At 40.9% G+C, this 13090-nt stretch overlaps 1 protein-coding gene across 2 annotated transcripts in view; it reads right to left on the bottom strand.

Moving 5' to 3' along the window:
• Positions 1 to 12745, bottom strand: part of AFF2 (ALF transcription elongation factor 2) — a 342722-nt gene extending 329977 nt beyond the window's left edge. Inside the window, exon 1 of one of the 2 annotated variants that reach the window (XM_052673659.1) lies at positions 12729 to 12745. Coding sequence is in view for 1 of the 2 variants with exons in the window: in XM_052673658.1 (XP_052529618.1) it covers positions 12172 to 12218 (47 nt within the window). In the remaining variant the exon portion in view is untranslated. Of the gene's footprint in view, positions 1 to 12171; positions 12315 to 12728 lie in introns of those variants that run through there. The other variant, XM_052673658.1, reaches the window with a different exon arrangement.
• Between the last annotated feature and the right edge of the window lie 345 nt (positions 12746 to 13090).

The following is a 13090-nucleotide window of genomic DNA, read 5'->3' as shown; positions in this document are numbered from 1 at the left end:
AACATCAAACACAAAGGAGAAAACATCCACAAACAGATAGTCTTCCCACACTTTAAAGGCTTACAATGCTCAATTGTAACAGCAGCATCCTGTCAACGATGCAGACTTAAACAAAAGGAATAAAATGTACCAGCAGTAAACTGACATTCTGAAAATAATGCGTTACCAAAAAAAAGGCCTGAATTCATAATTTCGTAATAAAAAGTTTAATAAAACAAAGAATCAGTGCATATAAGCTAGAAGATTTGTTTAAAAAACTCTAGCACCATGACATCTGAATGACATGGGAATCTCCAACCTTTTGTCTTCTTAATTCAGCCCTAAGTCAACACGCATTTTCCATCAAAGACACGCTTGTGTCCACTGACATGGGCACGCTTACAGTAATGCAATGCATTAACTTAAATACCTTGCTGAATCTGGGAGTGTGCACATATTTGTTCCTGATCATGCATGTTTTGTCACAATGTTTACAAGGCCTTGCAATGCTCCCCTAAACTGAATGCTGATGCAGTCTTAGGCACAACTTTGAAAACATGCTGATATTATAACATACAAACATGTACAAAAGAAATACACACTCAGACACACGAGGGGATAAAACAGAGTGGAAGAAAACGAGGAACTTTATGTTACTGTCTTTTCTAATGAGGTAGAAAGTGGCAGATGTAAAGATTTCATTCAGCCAGCAATCTCTTTTATGATATGAACAAACTACTAAAACAGATTTAATCCTTTATAAAAATCAGATTAGAAGAAGCAGACAAAAATCACAACTTTATTCAATACGCCATTTTATCCAGTGTGACTAATGCATTATTTGTATGAAGTTGAAGTGAAGTGTTAGAAAGCTATGAAATAAATCAAACGCTCTACTTTGTGTAATCTTAACAGACAGATCCCATTAGGATTCTACTACGCATAGCTGTTGGTTAAAATCATTTGCTCCTAATCTACATTTAGAATTCACTGCAACTTTTCAAGCCCTTTGGAAAAGGTTTATCAATTCTCTCATCCTTGCTTCAGACATCCGTTTCACTGCTAGTTGTTTACAAAAGAACAGGTATAATGGAACTGTATCATTTATGCTCTCTTTCTTTCCACAGATATTATAGCCTATACTGACACTGGCTTATAATTAGTTAGAAAGACATTGAACCTTAACCAAACATTCCAGCCTGCCTCCATTTTTTTTATGAGATCTTTTGTTGTTGCAGTTGAATTTGCAAACAGAGTGTATGAGTTTGCAGAAGTGAAAATCATTACAGAGTCTAAAATAACTCGATCTTGTTGAAACACAGATAATGGTGCATTCTTACTTATGGGTATAAAGGAGATAAGAAGTGGTCTAGATATTAAATTATTTGTGCAGTCCTAAGGAGTTTTTAAACATACAACTTCTGTGTTAGGTCTGTATATTTTTTGTAGTTCCTAGTCATATTTGTTAGATGTCTGCTTGTCATGTACTGTAAGATTCATGAGCAGTCTATAGCCAGGCAGAACTCTCACACAACAGCTTGTCTTAGGTAACGGGGAAAGAACTAGGCAGAATGAAGTATCAGAAAAGTGTAATATTTATCATCCTGACAAGGAAAACACCTAGTCATGGCCTACAAGCCAAACTCAAGCTCAGTGTCCTGCAGACAGGACTGGATGATTCTGAAAAGGTAAACAGGCATTTTCCTACACAAATAATGAAAACTTTTATAATTATTATGCTCCCTTATCTATGATCCCTTCATGTGCACATTAAAGAACAGTCAGTTCAGGCAAGGGCTGTTTAAAGGGAGAAGGAAAGACAGTATCAACAGTATTTTGCCACAGACTGCACAATGTTTTTGGAGCTTTTGGAGCTAAGGTAGTGTATCTTCTCAGCTTCTCCAGAAAAGAGAGTGAGAAAGCAAAGGAAGCTCTGGCCAAGTATGTTTTAGAGGTTAATAAATAAGTGAAAAACTTCAGCCAGTGGCCTTCAGTTCAGCCCTCTAGAACAATTTTGCTGGCCCACAGGCAACTGTCAAGGCCATGAAGACAATAATTCTAAGCACATATGCTACTATTAATCTCCCTAAATTGCCTTAGAAGTATATACACAATTTCATCAACATTCTCGAAAAGCCCATAATTCAGAATCAAATTCCACAAACATAATCTATTAAAATCCATGTGTGGAAATAACTTCTGATAGTCTGGAACAAAAATAATGACCGTCAGTTGTTTTTGCAGTCTATTTTCCCTTGAACCTCAAAAGAAAGGACTTTTGAACAACCTGTGGTGAATAAAATTTTGCCTGTCTCATTTTTTTTTAACATCAAAGATGTACTCTTCTTAGCTCTCGCTAAACACAATGCTGTAATTTGTACCCCCAAGTGGTATAAATAGAAAATATGTTCAGTCTAATGACATACGTGAAGAAAACCCATGCCCAGGGTTAACCAACAAAGTGTCAGTCTGCTAGAAACAAAGGCAGTTGGCTCAAAGAGCATCAATGCTTTTTGAAAAAGTGTAGATGTCCAACTCAGTCAAGTGTCCAAGTCTTGATGTTTACTTAAGCTACAGCTGCATTTATAGCGCTTTGCTACAAGACCTGGAGAAAGATAAGTCCTCTGGAGCAACAAGGCCACTCTGACTCCATAGTGCTCATGGCTCTCACTGTCTGGCTCAGAGCAGGGTAAATGAAATCAATTATGCACACTGTACATATACAACACATTCTTTGCTCTTCAAAATAGTTAGTCTGCTTCGGTTCTCTTTTCTTGCAGATATGCTCTGCACAAATCTTCCTGTCTCTCTTTATGTCTTTCCCCTACTAATACATCTGCCTAGATTCCTGTCTTGCTCTATCACCATAAACATTCATAAACATTAAGGGGCTTAACCTTATCACACTCCTGTGGAATAGGAAAATATATCCATCAGAGTGGGCAAGCAGTGAAGTGGAACCCAACTGACAGCATCTTGGCCAATGCAGAATCCTTTAGCAAGCCACTTTGCCTCTCATTGCTCCTATTTCCCTGTGTATAAAAAGGGGGTAATAACACCGACTTCTTTGTAAAATGTCTCAGTCTAACAGTAAAACTCTGAGAAGTTATTCTTTAATTCTTCTCTTCCCTTACAAAAGGAAGTATAGAGACATAAATCAACATCGCATGAAAGGTCTGTGGCCAGAAATCTTAGCCTATTTTCTACGTGTGTCTGAGATCATCAGCACAAAAGTTACATCGAGAACAGGATCTTAAAGCGTAAGCTATGCCACAGTAACCTACACTGACATTTGCTCTTCTTGCATGTACAGGGCAAAACAATGCAAGCTTATGAAGGACAGTGTAGCCAGAGCAAGGTTAAAAGTAGAGAAAGATGCAAAAACAATTCTAAATTGATCCCAAAGAATATGAAAATAAGTTTCCAGAAACACTGGGTGAAAGTAAATACACCTGGCCTACCTCTCCAACTTTCCATTAGAACAACAACAACAAACCACTACAATTCATCAAAGATGAAAATACCATTACCCCATTTTGATAGACTTTCCCAAGACAGCAAAGCAGCTAGTGGCAGAGCTGATAAGAGAATCCATATTCCAGCTCCAAATACATATTTACCTCCATTTAGCAATCTTACAAAGGATGACAATAACTCTGCCACGTGTTACCAAAAGAACTGAAGTACAACTTATCTCCTTCTCCAAGCAACTACTACCCTCAGCCAATGGCCAATGGTCTATCCCTCTTCAAAGCCTTGGTGAAGACAAATGAGCCTTCCAATGTGCAACGAAGCATAAAGCCATGAAAAATCAAAGGGCTGCTTTTTGAGTAAATATAAGTTCCAGTCATTTTCCTTCCCACAGAGGAGATCTACGAGAATGCTTACCATAGCATACACACAGTATTCTTCACAGCTCTTCCTCCCTGCTGACCACCAGCCCCAGGGCCCAGTCAGCTTCGCCTTACAATCAGCTTCACCACACCCACTGACTTGTACTGGAATTCTTTCAGGAACTCTAGCTAATGATTTTATAAATACTTGTAAACAGAGAAGATAATTTCTCATCATTATTCTCCATAAGAAACATCAGAAAGAATGTCATTTGACTGTTCTACAGGAATTGCAAACAATGAAAAATTACCCCCACGTTACCCAAAAAGAGCCCAGCATTTTCATAGATAAACTGGCTACCGAAGCCATGGGACAGGGGCTCAAAATCATGCAATACACTGAAATTAAAAGCCTTGAAATAATGTCTCACACTGGCCTCTATGCAAACAGAGGCGCATAACCAACAGGCATATGTTTATCAAAATCTATGATACTACATTCTCAAACATAAGCATAGCTACTGCCAGTAGCACAGAAACAGACTCATCTAAACACTGTTACTACTGTCTCAATTTCTCTCCTTACATAAGACAGAAATAAGTGGGAACTGGCAACCTTAATAACAGTGTGTTTCCTTATACTTAGAGCTTTACAAAATTTTGTATGCGATTTCTCAAAAGACAGTGGTGTCGATTTTTTACTCACAAGTGACATTTTGACCTAAACCACTAATACAGAAAGAAGTGAAAGAATAACTAGACCTATATAATGAGCTGTTATCCTTCCAGCTAAAAATATTTTAAATTATTAACATTTCATTTTAAGGTCTTCTTAGCACAGATCACAAGCTACCAAGTACTGATCCACTTTTACCTTTTACTTTTGGCTGTCCTATCACTCTGTAGGTTGAAGATACCATCACCGATCACGAGAGTTAAATCTGAATGACCAGAAATAAAATTTTTAAGCTACAGCTGAATCCTAACAGTAGTATATAGAGTGCCATGAGTAAAAAACACTAATCTCAGTAGTAAGATGTTTGCAGGTTTGAGCCCCCGTCATGGAAGCAACGTTGAGCTACAGGATTTACTTATTCCTTACCGCGAACACCCACAGCAGAACAAAAACAGCGATTACAATACTTGTCATAGGAACAACAGAGCACCAAGTTAAAAATCACTCAACCTCATTTTCTTCCTCACTAGTTGTTTATATCCTACCCCTACCAAGACGTATAATTACGAGCAGGCAATTCACATCTTACTATAACTGGTAGCACCATGCAGCTTCGAGTAAGGAATCCATCTGAACTGCTGACTATATAAGACTTACACACCACGTAGTAAATGGTATTCTCCAATTTTCTGCATCATCTGCAGTCAAAATCAGCTTCTAGTTATGGTATAATCTCCAACTTTCCCTAAAGTACAGCACCTCTGATCAACTGGAACGAGGATTCACCAATAATAACCAGAAAATAGTCCAGTAAATTAACTGCTGAACAACAAACAAAAACAACAACAACAAAAACAATTAAGTTGGTGTTTTGAGTTGAACACATACATAAAATGTCATTAAAGTGTGGTATAAAGTTTTACAGAAGAGACTACTGACTAGACCTTTGTTTAATAGTAGTAATAGTTTATGGTGTGGATCTGCCTTGTAGGAGTTGAAAAACAGCCTCTTCATGATAAAACAGCTTCTACTATCCAGGAAGTTAACTGTAGGAGGTTTTTGTTTACTCCTTTACTTCAGCTCTCTTGTTCCACACTATTTTTTCAGTACTACAAGCCCAGCCCTGCAAATCCTTGTACTGAGTGCTGAAATCAATAAGGAACTTGCAATTGCTTCCAAGTTTTTGCAAGGCTGGGCTCTGGTACAGAGTTTTTGAAAACAAACATCTAAACCTCCTTTCCCAAAATCTTCATTGAACATCACAGACTCTCTTCAGCCAAATAACTGTATCATTAGAAGGTAATCAAAATGGAGATTCAAATTCTACTGGCACGTATGTTGCCATCCTTCCTTTTTTTTTTTTTTAATCTCTACAGTTTTCCATTAGCCAGGACTAACATACCTTCCAAAGTCCCTGATTAAACAGGAGGAGGTACTAGAACAATTAAATGTTTTGGTTACAAAGAACCAATATGCAAAATTCAGTAACAACAACAGAGTAAAACACCTGTCTTCTCCAGTCACTGTTGTGGCTTTCTGACTACTACACGAGAAGCAGTCTAGAAGGTTGTAATAACTTGATCTATTCCTGGGTTTACTGTCTTCAAGTCTTTAAAAAGTATTCATGGCATTGCATACACAGAGCTGGGGCAGATTCAGATCTCAATATCAATAGATGTTTGATGGTTTTATAGAAATCTGCTGCTATTAACATCATCCAAGGGAAAAGTTCAGGTTTCTCCTCAATTTTTCTTTTCAAAAGGAAATTAGTAAATATGAATCAGAAGGGTTCAAAACTGGATGTAGATTTGTTCACACATGTGGTATTACATATGTGCAAATTGTCCTGTTGATCTTGGTCTGCGGTAGACAACTGCAGTACATTTCTAAAAGTCTCCCATTTTACCATGATAAGGTCAAACCCAGCACCATCAGAAGTAAATTAGGAGCACTTCCATTGACATTAGCTACAGCTCAAATCCATACTGGAGGAGCACATATATACTTTATGGTGTTTATTGATTATATACATTTAATGAGTATCCAATTGTCCAATCCTTCAGGGCCTCTGCACAAAGAAATTCCATTAAAGGCACTGGGGAAATACATAGTGGTTTCTGCCTGTTTAGATGCTGTTACAACATTCTTCCAGGGTTCAAAGTGTAAATTATTTCCTACAGCTCTTCTAGAGACAGATACATATTTATTTATTTTTCAGGGAGCTTTAATATTTGCATTCTTTCTGGCCTCTCATTTGTGCAACGGTGTAAAACTGCAGATACAGTTCAGACAAATGGATGCATACCATACATTTGCATGATCAAGTATGTGAAGAACAAGGGTTTAATCATTAGTGAAACACCAAGCATTTGGGGAGTGATCAAGAACCCAATTCAGTAAAATTTAACTTCAAATCAGTATAGTTTCAGTACGGTTGCTTGTATGTTTAGAATTTTATAGGTGTCTACAGACTACTATATAAAGACCTAGCCTTGTCATATCTGTCCAGTTGCACATGATAGGAGTTTTATTCTTGACTCAGATGAAAAGAGAATTTAGGCCTCATAACAGACAGCATAGGAACACTCCTTCCAAGAAGCTGAAGCATATTGTTGCAGTATCTAAGAGATACAAAAAGACTAGAAGTATTCAACCATTTTTTCAGAGATCTTTCAGTGTACTTAACACATTGCAGAATGTCACATTTTGCCTTTAAATCATTCAGTTAAATTCTAGATTGCAGTGACAATCTAAGTCTTCTCAGATGCACAAAAGGAATAATTCTGCTTCACTGAAGGACCTACATCATCTTTATTCAGAAACAAAATCCCAAACAATATAATTGGCATTCATATAAAAAGTGCTCGAATCCTCTGAAGTCCTTGCCTGGTTTTGGAATAGCTGAACAGTATCTGAAGTATCTCCCCTCCATCCCAATTTGTATATGTAAAAAGTCACTAAATTCTTGAATGAATCATTAGAAAAACAATTCAAATGCTGTTAAACTGAATGTAATTTTGCCTCACAGGATAGATGAGACCTTAATGTTAGCAAATGGCCAAATTCTTTCAAGATTTACATTCCACGGAGTTCAATATCAGTCAGGAAAGAATTACTAAATCAGGATGTACTTAAAGTACAGGTTTTTAGCCCAAGAATATTTTTGGTCTTTCTCAATTGCTTGTTTTGACAGCAACTAATCCCCTTCACCTACCCACCAGCAGCCACACAACCCATGTATTCACAAATTGAAAATGAAACTTTTTCAAATAATTATTTGAGAACCTTTTTAATACAAATCTAAGAAGTAATGACAATTCAACTGTAATATTTTTTAAGGAGAAGAAAAAAAAGGGGGGTGGGGGGGAGAAAAATTCTTACTGAAATCCATTCAAAATGCAATTTCCTCTTGAACTAACGTTCTCACCGCCCCAAAAAGAAAATAAGGGGAAATAAAAATCAATCTAATTCCCAAAAAGCCTATCTACTGTATTTCACACATTCCCTTCAGAAGCACAACACTGTTGCCACACTCAGAAGGCTTTCCATTTAGCAAGCTAGCACAGACCCTGGTGAAAGAACAGCAACTGAGCAGGCCCTCTGCAGAGGCACAAGGCAAAAACAGAAGGCAGATGCAGGAGGATACCCAAGGCTGGATCTGAAACAGTTCACCTCTGTCTGGAGAGTAGGATCACCCCTCCAGGTTGTGGGATGCTTTGGAAGTGCACACTGCTGTGGCACGTGGAATGTTCCTGCATTCAGACAGGAGGGGAACCTGGCTCACAGATGTCCTGTTCTCGGCGTTCTCACCACAAACAGACCTTTGAACTTGCTATTTATATAACAGTTTAGTGAGTTTAAGCCTCTTCCTGTATAACTGGCAGTTTGCTGGTTTTGCTGTAATGAGGCTACTTGCAATACAGAATATGAAAAGAAAAGACAACAGCCTTGTTTCTATGCAGTGTGAAGCCTTCGCTATCCCAACCACGCAGCTACGACTTTACCACCTGCTGGTTTTATTTCCTTTTGCCAGCTTTTACTTTACGTACCTCCATGTGTACTTTGCCACTAAGTATTTTCTCTGCTCCCACTTTTCAAAGGCTGTAGGACTTACAAAGTATTAATACCAACAACGATAAATGAAACACACCATGCATCTCTCCACCTTTGCGTTACCAGAGCCCTAAATCCTGGGTTGGCTGGGTTTTTGTTGGGGTTTGTTGCTTCCCAGCTGCTGATTAATAGCACCTCCTTACTCCATAAGCAGTTTCAGACCTAGCCACACGGTCCCAGGACACTTCAAGATTTCATTTACTTGGTTACCACAGACAAGCATGGAAAGTGATTTAAAAGATGGAATTTGATTTTTATCAGCAAGTGGTCCCCTTGGTGCACAAAGGCATTCAAGCTTTTCATTATATCTATCTTCCTTCTTTTCCCCATCACGGAATGGTTCATATTAAATGCAAGCCCAGGTGAACATTTTCTATTCACCCAGGGATCTCAGCAGACTTTAACTTTGGCCCTTTCACCTAGCCCAGAGTTTAGATTAACTGAAATTGTTTTGGGTTGTGTCTTTTTTTTTTTTTTTCCTACTTTTCAAGTCTGACAAAATATCCATTAGGCTGACTGGAATACTTGTGGCTTTATTTTATACATTTTACCCAATTTCTACCATGTAAAATTTAAATTCTTGATGGTCAACAAAACCCCTCATTCTTGCACTGTTGTAATCTCGCCTACAGAGGAAAATTAAGGGGCTGAGTCTGCAGTTCCTGCCAAGACAAAGCTCCCACTGCCCACCCCGAACACCGGGTGCAGTGCACACTGCAACTTTGATAGCGCTTGACAAAATACCCATCAAGAATGGACAGATCAGTACCTCTGGAGGAAGAAAAAACAAAATAACGGCATTCTTCCCATCACTCCAAAACTTTTCGGGAATCACCTCCTCATGTGCACAGGCAGTGTTATCTTTAAACCTTTTCATTGGATAAAAAAAGCTGCAGTCAAGCTATAAATTTTTTTCATGCAAGTTTCTCAGGCTCTCCAGGTTTGCATTGCACTTGTGTGTGGATAACACATACAGACTCCTCCACACACCGTAGGCCTCAGCTTGCCTGCCTGGCGATTGCAGCACAGATTACCACAATTTTTGTGTTGGCAAACAGTGCAGAAGAGGGGCTCTAATTGCCTTATAAACATTTATAAAACACCCTTTACAAAAGCCAGTTTGCAGAAAAAAGCACCAAAGACTGTTGCAAAATACGAAGCACAAATTCACACAAGATGCAAAATGTACTTACTTGTAAATATTATACAGTGACCAAACCACACTGAATACATACAAAAATAAATCAATTTTGATGGGCAAGAATGCTTTTTCTGGGTGTGCAGAGATGATGCACGTACACATATATTACATATATTAGCACACATTTACGGATAAATGAGCTAAGTTCCTCTCTTCCTAAGAATGACATGACTTGTCTGAGACATAAATCTTTACACGTATGATAAAATACATGTAATGTTTTCCTATACATGCAGATGATGCACCCATATTCTATATACATGTGCACATGTACGTACTGATTGGATTATTAAAGGCTAAATCCAACTTGATCTCTGCAATAGTAATCCAACTGTGAATGAATGCCCATGCCTTACAGAGTTTGTGTAGATATCAAAACACTTTGCAACAGCCATAAAGTAAAACATGTTTTTGCATCACAAGCCCTAAAAATACATACACGTAGACACAAATTTCATTGTAAGAAAACAAGGAAATTTTATTTATAGAATGAGTGGTGACACCTGAACACCTTACACAAAAACAGAGGCATGGGAGTTCCCTTCTTTCTGTGCACATCTCTAAATCCACATAAAACCACTGTCAAATGAAAGCAAGTTATTAAGCAAACATTAAATCTCAATACCTATAATGTGCTCAGTATTTGAACTACACCCACATATCGGGTTGTAACAGCTTCTATTAAATTAATGACGTTACCCACACTATAAATTAGGGAAATTGTATGCAAATATTATTTCAGTAGTTATACAGTGGTTATTGGTTGTCTGCAAAATAAATCAGTGGAGCAGAGTAAAGATCGTGGTAGAGGCATAATATTTAATTGAGCATCAATTTTATCGTGATTATTACTTTTAAATAACAACAGCATGTTAAAACAGATGCAATAAGATGGTTTACGCAGAGCTGATAAAACACGCTTCAGATCCAAAACGCCTGCTTCCAGATTAGTAATGATACAGTGTAATTTACGGTGCTCAGGATTTACTCCAAACTGCTATAAAACAGAACATGACAGGTATTTGGTTCTGATTATGCTGGATTTGCAATCATAGCAGCTACACTGTGTTTGGCTAAATGATAGGTATTTACTAAAGATGTGATCTTTTTCCTAGACATGCTTTCATATAGCAAAGTAAAGTAAATCCTCTGCAAAATAGCAGGTCCAAATGCACACGCATGCACATGAAACCAGTGTGAGTTCAGGATCACAACATGCAGTATTTTGTTTGCTTTCCTGGCCGACTGCACGCTGCCCAAAAGCTCTGAAAGCAGTAAGCAACCTTTGAATTTAACCGCATATTGTTAAAAAATGATCACTGTATATACTAAACTGAAAAGAAAGGACCAATAAAGAATATTCATAAACTCATTATCCAGCTGGTAAAGCTGGCTTAAAAAAAAAAAAAAAAAAAAAAAAAAAAAAAAAGCTGCCTTAATACCGACCCAAATAGCAACTTTCCCAGCTACTCGTCCTCCATCGGAAATTCCCCAACATTCACTTCAGTAACAAGTTTACACTGCTCTGTAACAGATGCAGCGACCCTTCCAAGGTGCGCGCTCACTGACAGAGCAACGCAGCCCCGCCGTCCTGCCCCGAGAAAAAAGAAACAAGAAGAAAAAAAAAAATACAGGAAGAGAAAAGAGGAAAGAGAAAAAGGCAAGAAAATAAAAAATAAAAAAATAAAAATAAGAAAGGAAAGGAAAAGAAAGGAATGGAAAGGAAAGGAAAGGAAAAAAAGACACAGAGAAGGAACAAGACTCAGATCTTCCCACTTCCAAAACTAATTTGAATAACGCTTTCTCATGAAAGGGAAGCAGCAAAACCAGCGCGAGAAACCCCCGCGCCGAGCAGGGCTGCAGTTCAACTGCGCGGCACGGCAAAACTACAGTTACGTTTCCCCCCGCGAAAGGAAGATTGTCACTGACAGCAGTAAACACGACGCGGACGGAGCCGCGATCCCGGGGAAAAACCATCGCCTCTCCGCATCGCGACCCTTCTCGGGGCGGGGGTCTGCCGCTGCCGCCGCTCACAGCCGGCACGCCGGCACATGTCAGCGCCCCCCGCCTCTCCCCCCTCCGGCCAACTTTGCCTCCCGCAGCCGCGCAGCGCGGGCCGATCTCACCGGCCGCAGCCGGCAGCGCGGAGCCGGGTGTTCCGCGGCGGACATCGCCGGCCCCTTCGCCCCTCAACAAAGGCTAAGGCACCGGGGGAGAGAGCGGGGAAAAGAGGAAGGAGGCAGCTGTTAGGAGGAGAGGGGTGGAGAGGTAAGGGCGGGTTGGGGGTGATGAGGGTTCGAGAGAGAACCACAAAACCAAAACCAAAAATTAAAACAATAATTTTAAAAAAAAAAAAAAAATCCACCTACCACTGCTGCTCTAAGTCCCAGTCCCTGAAAAAGTCGAATAGGTCCATAACGATCCGGTGGGGATACTCGAAGAAGTGGTACCCTCTCCCCGCGCCGAGCCGAGGCAGCGTGCCACGGGCAGCCCGGCCGGCACGGGCAGCGGCGGCCGCGGCGGCCGCCGCGGAGCAGCGCGGAGCCGCCCGGGGCTCGCGGTGCGCCGCCGCCGCCGCCCGCCGCCAGCAGCGCGGCGCGGCTGCTGCCTGGCTGGGAGAGGCGGGCACAGCGGCGGCGGCGGCCCTGGCGCGCGCACACACATCCACATCCACATCCACATACACGCACACGCTCACACCGCGAGGGGAGGAGCCGGGGAGGCCCGAAGCCGCGGCATGGAGCCGCCGCGGCAGCAGCGCCGGGATCTGGCGGAGCCTGGCAGCCCTCGGCCGGGATTGCGCTGGGAAGTTTGGCGGAAAAGGAGGAAAAGGACGAGCAGCGCTGGTTTACGCCTCGGGCTAATTTCTGAGTGTCCCGGCGAGGCTTGGAGGATGGAGAAGGAAGGAAAAATATGAAATGGGCACCTCTGGTTTCACTGGCAAAGCCAGCTCCTGCGAGCAAACCGAAATGGTCCCGCTTGCACGAGCAGTGTCGTGGGGAGACGCGGCCCCGACTGGGTTCAGGGCCGGCCCCAGCTGGGGCAGGCGGGGCGGCTGAGCAATCGAGGCCCGGACGAGGCCGGGAGAGGCGGCTGACAGCCCCGTCCGCACAGCAGCAGAGGTAGCATGGCACCGGGTGCACCCCTCGGGTCCCAGTCCGCTCCTCACATGGGGGATTGGGCAAGCCGCTGGCTGGGCCCTCTGGAAACTTGCATCCTGCTCACGTGCTTTTGCATCTCACTCCCTTCTAAGCAGTAACCAACATTTACCATTTTCCATGTGTACTT

The sequence above is a fragment of the Tympanuchus pallidicinctus genome, unplaced genomic scaffold (assembly GCF_026119805.1).
Source record: "Tympanuchus pallidicinctus isolate F22 unplaced genomic scaffold, pur_lepc_1.0 scaffold13, whole genome shotgun sequence".
Classification (NCBI taxonomy): domain Eukaryota; kingdom Metazoa; phylum Chordata; class Aves; order Galliformes; family Phasianidae; genus Tympanuchus; species Tympanuchus pallidicinctus.
Note: the sequence above shows the minus strand (reverse complement) of the source record. Positions and strands in the feature narration are given on the sequence as shown.